At 41.1% G+C, this 3,405-nt stretch overlaps 1 protein-coding gene across 1 annotated transcript; it reads left to right on the forward strand.

Moving 5' to 3' along the window:
- Positions 1–2,243: 2,243 nt before the first annotated feature.
- LOC136043632 (uncharacterized) lies at positions 2,244–2,930 on the forward strand. The gene has a single exon (XM_065728534.1). It carries the CDS (start codon positions 2,244–2,246, stop codon positions 2,928–2,930), a length of 687 nt encoding a protein of 228 aa, XP_065584606.1.
- The last annotated feature ends 475 nt before the right edge of the window (positions 2,931–3,405 follow it).

Genomic DNA, 3,405 nt, shown 5'->3' on the forward strand with positions numbered 1-3,405 from the left:
TTGCAGACTTTTTTTTATTTCTTCTTGATGCTCACAGTACACATTAGGACCTGCAAGCATACCATTGGAAATTTAGTCGCCCCCCGTCTTGGATCTTAAAAATGATAATCTATTTGGGGCCTGCGGCTTCGCTAGTTCCGTGTAAATGTACTCATCCCAATTGATAAAGTCAATTTGAGAGCTAATGTGCGTACCTTGGGGAGTTTTACACTCGGGGAGTTTGCCAAAATTCCCATACCAATTTCTTTTTATTACTCTTACTTTCTCTTAGCCGAAGCACTTTTACATGTGGATGTAATTAGGGGAATTGTCTAGGAGGAAGTTTTTACCGGTTTGCTTTTGTTTAGAGTATCTTTCCGCAGGAGGAGGGACTTTTCACGGATAATTCTACATGGAGGAGTTATCAACGGGATAAATTCTCCAGAGGGAATTCTCTGCGGCAGCAACTTTCTACTGAGGGGTGGGCATTTGCGTGAAAGCCTTTCGAAATAGGAGGAGATTCCTGGAATTATTAAAAAAACAATCTATTCAAATGGAAGTCTCTTTAAAATGTAAGTGTCTGGGAGGAATTTTCCTGGTGGTCGTTGAGGGATTTTACGTGGGAATAATTTTCCATGAAAGGAATTCCATGAAGGGATCGGACCATAAACTGCCTCCAGTTTGGGTTGCATTACGGTGATAGAGTACTTTCAGACGCTGACTATGCCGATGACCTTGCTCTTGTCTCCGATTCAGCGTTGAAGCTCACAGAAGTCCTACAAATCCTTGCTGATGAAGCCTTCAAGATAGGGCTGTCGATTAATTGGCAGAAGACAAATTTCTCTCCGTTTTTCTTCTCGTTTTTTTCTTTTCTTTTATTTTTTTTTTCATTGTACTCCGTTTTGTTCCATGTGAAAAATACGGGTAATAAATATTTTACTTACTTAAAAAAAAAATAAATAAAAAAATAAATAAATAAAAAAACCATCCTTAAAAAAGGGAAACCAACAAACCAATGCTCTTCGTACAGGCCAATCACTGTTGCTCCAGTGCTCTGTAAAGTTCTTGAAAGCTTAGTCTCAAAAGAAGTTCAATATTCGTGCCGATTGCCTGACCACCAGTTCGGTTTCCGACCGGGTCTGGGTTCTGCTCACGCTCTCTTCAGTCTTGCCGCTATTCTAGCAGATTCTCACGAATCCGGTGATCCTATAGTGATTGGTGCTTTTGATGTGAGTAGAGCGTTTGATTCGTCGATTCACGCTCAGGCCCTTTTAGCCGCTTACCAGCAAGGTGTAAACCTCCGTGTCACTAGAGTACTGTACGATATGTATTGCCGTTTAAAAGCGCATATAAAAATAGGTAACCACATCACATCAGTGGTTGTTCCAGTAAAGAAAGGTGTCCGCCAGGGTTCATTATTATCCCCAAGTTTGTACAATAACAGTGTTTTAAATGCTCAGGCATGTGTAAATGTTTCATGTATCTCCAAGAATATAAATGTGTCGCTACTTACATACGCGGACGATCTATTAAATCTAATTCGGTCTATTAGGGGTCTGCAATCGAATTTCTCGATCCTGCGTGATGAATACCGAAAAATCGGCCTGGCCTTCAATACTTCTAAATCTGCAGTTCTTTTTTTCAACGATAGTCCTTCTCAGCCTGAACACCTCCTACTGGGTAGTGAGTCAATCACCGTTTCATCTCATGTCGTGTATCTGGGTTTACCCATAGGCCGTAACCTTAATGAAACTCGTCTACTGCTCGTCAAACACGCCGAGAAAAAACTCCGCACCGCGTATGGGTCTATCGTCACCAGCAGACTCCTCTTATGCCGAAAGTATTTTCGCCAATATGCATAACGCTGTCGCACTGCCGCATATTTTATATATCGCGCCATTTTGGAATTTATTAACTGACACCCAAAAACGCAAGTTCCGGTCCCTTTATTTTAGGTTCGCGAAGTTCCTGCTGCGATGCCCCTTGTGGACGAGAAATACATATATGATTGATAAACATAGAATTGCAGACCCCAGTATCGCGGTAAACTGGTTGATTTCTAATTTCCAGGCAAAATGGAACCACCCCTGGCTTAAACATTTCTACAGTTCTTGATTATGTATTTTTCCACGTTGTGTCTTATATTTCTCTCCGTTTTTCTTCTCGTTTTTTTATTTTCTTTTATTTGTTTTTCTTCATTGTACTCCGTTTTGTTCCATGTGAAAAATACGGGTAATAAATATTTTACTTACTTACTAAAAGTGATGTTTGTCGAACCCCGTAACTCACCACGTTCCCAGCCAGCCCTAATGATCGGTGACAAACCAGCTGAGATTGTTGAGGAATTTACATACCTTGGCTCTTTCCTCTCAAATGACGGATCAATCCTTAAATATCTAATGTACCGAATTGCCAAAGCCTCAGCAGTAGTGTGGAGACTAAGTGCCCTTTGGAGGAAACCTGCTATCAGCCGTAGGACCAAGATGTGCATATACAATGGAACAGTGGGATCCATGATTCTTTACGGAGCCAAAACTTGGCCAGCCACTCAGTCTGTAATTAGCACCGTAAATATAGCCCAAACAAAACGTTTTCGCCGCATTGAAGGAATACGCTGGCACGATTTTGTTAGCAACGAAAACCTCCTGGTGTTAATTGCTCAAACGCCCTTCTCAGTCCAACTCACCCAACGAACACTACGCTGGTATGGACATTTCCTTCGCATGCACCCCGACACTCCCGCACGAACGATTTTTGACTTTGATCCCGTGCTTCACGGTGGGAAAAGACCAAGTGGTCGTCCCCCAACCAGATGCAAGGACACGACAGGAGCCTTCTTGGTCATGGCAAATATTCAGGACTATGTCCACATCCTTGCAAGAGACGGGTCCAAATGGAAGCAGCATGTAGCATCACTCTCGATGCCGGAAGCATTTTGGCAGGAGCATTAAGTCAAAGTAAGTCAAGGATTCTCCGTGAGGACAAGGATCTTTCCATGCTGGAGAGCTGGTTTTTCCGGTAATATTTAAAAAGGATCGGAAATTACATAGAAAAGTATTTTCATCTGAAAGTAAGGAGTAGTATCGAAACTTAAAACGAAGAGAAATTAATAGTTATAAGAGGGGGTCTACCCGCTTTTCAGTACCTCACTCTTCACGCCAAAGTTTGAATTTTTGTCCCGATTCTTTAAGAACGACTCCTTAACATAAAAGCCGTTTAATTAGAATAATAAGCTTTTTTTAAAGTACAGAAAAACTTAAGTTTAAACAGTGAGGTATTGAAAAGGAGAAGCCCTCGTCATATATTTAGTAATTTATCTTCGTTTCAAGTTTTTATGTTGCTCCTTACTTTAAATTGGATACACTTAATCATACTTAAAAAGGGTACCTTGTTAACATTGATTGTGGGATTGGGTCAAAACGTTCA

The sequence above is a fragment of the Artemia franciscana genome, unplaced genomic scaffold (assembly GCF_032884065.1).
Source record: "Artemia franciscana unplaced genomic scaffold, ASM3288406v1 Scaffold_772, whole genome shotgun sequence".
In the NCBI taxonomy this organism is placed as follows: Eukaryota; Metazoa; Arthropoda; class Branchiopoda; order Anostraca; family Artemiidae; genus Artemia; species Artemia franciscana.